The sequence below is a fragment of the Penaeus monodon genome, chromosome 21, assembly GCF_015228065.2.
Source record: "Penaeus monodon isolate SGIC_2016 chromosome 21, NSTDA_Pmon_1, whole genome shotgun sequence".
Lineage (NCBI taxonomy): Eukaryota > Metazoa > Arthropoda > Malacostraca > Decapoda > Penaeidae > Penaeus > Penaeus monodon.
Genome location: NC_051406.1, coordinates 37401532 through 37401932, shown reverse-complemented (window position 1 = coordinate 37401932; position 401 = coordinate 37401532). Strand labels below are relative to the sequence as shown.

General features: G+C 45.9%; 1 protein-coding gene across 2 annotated transcripts in view; it reads left to right on the top strand.

The window, feature by feature from the left end:
* The window catches only part of LOC119586455 (NPC intracellular cholesterol transporter 1-like), a gene marked incomplete at its 3' end in the record, with an annotated part of 40814 nt that extends 40413 nt beyond the window's left edge, over positions 1 to 401 (top strand). For both annotated transcript variants that reach the window (XM_037935188.1, XM_037935187.1), the window contains 1 exon segment: positions 105 to 401. In XM_037935188.1, coding sequence (XP_037791116.1) covers positions 105 to 298 — 194 coding nt within the window.

Sequence of the window (401 nt, the reverse complement as noted above, 5' to 3'; positions counted from 1 at the left end):
AGGCAATATTTAAGAAAGCGTCTATAACCATTCTAGAAGTGGTGGTTCTAGAACGTTTAACAAAAACAAAATGCAAAGAAATTTTCACGTCCTTTCCTCCCCAGGTCCAAACCCCAATAGATGCCGCATCCAGAAGCGGCACTGGAAGCACATAGCCGAGAGTTTCCACGGGTCCATGTCCCTGTCGGACGAGGTGCCGGAGCCAGTTTTTGTCAACGTGGAATCGGACATGGACACCCACCTTGTCCAGCCGGAAATTCATCCTTCTTATGGCGGCACTAATAGCGTCACCGTCTAGCCTCTGGGTCAGGTCTTTAAAAAAAATATGTGAATATGTAATACTCCCAGCGTTTTTCTCTGTTGTATGTCCCAATGACAGTTTGACATAGGATCTGAACATA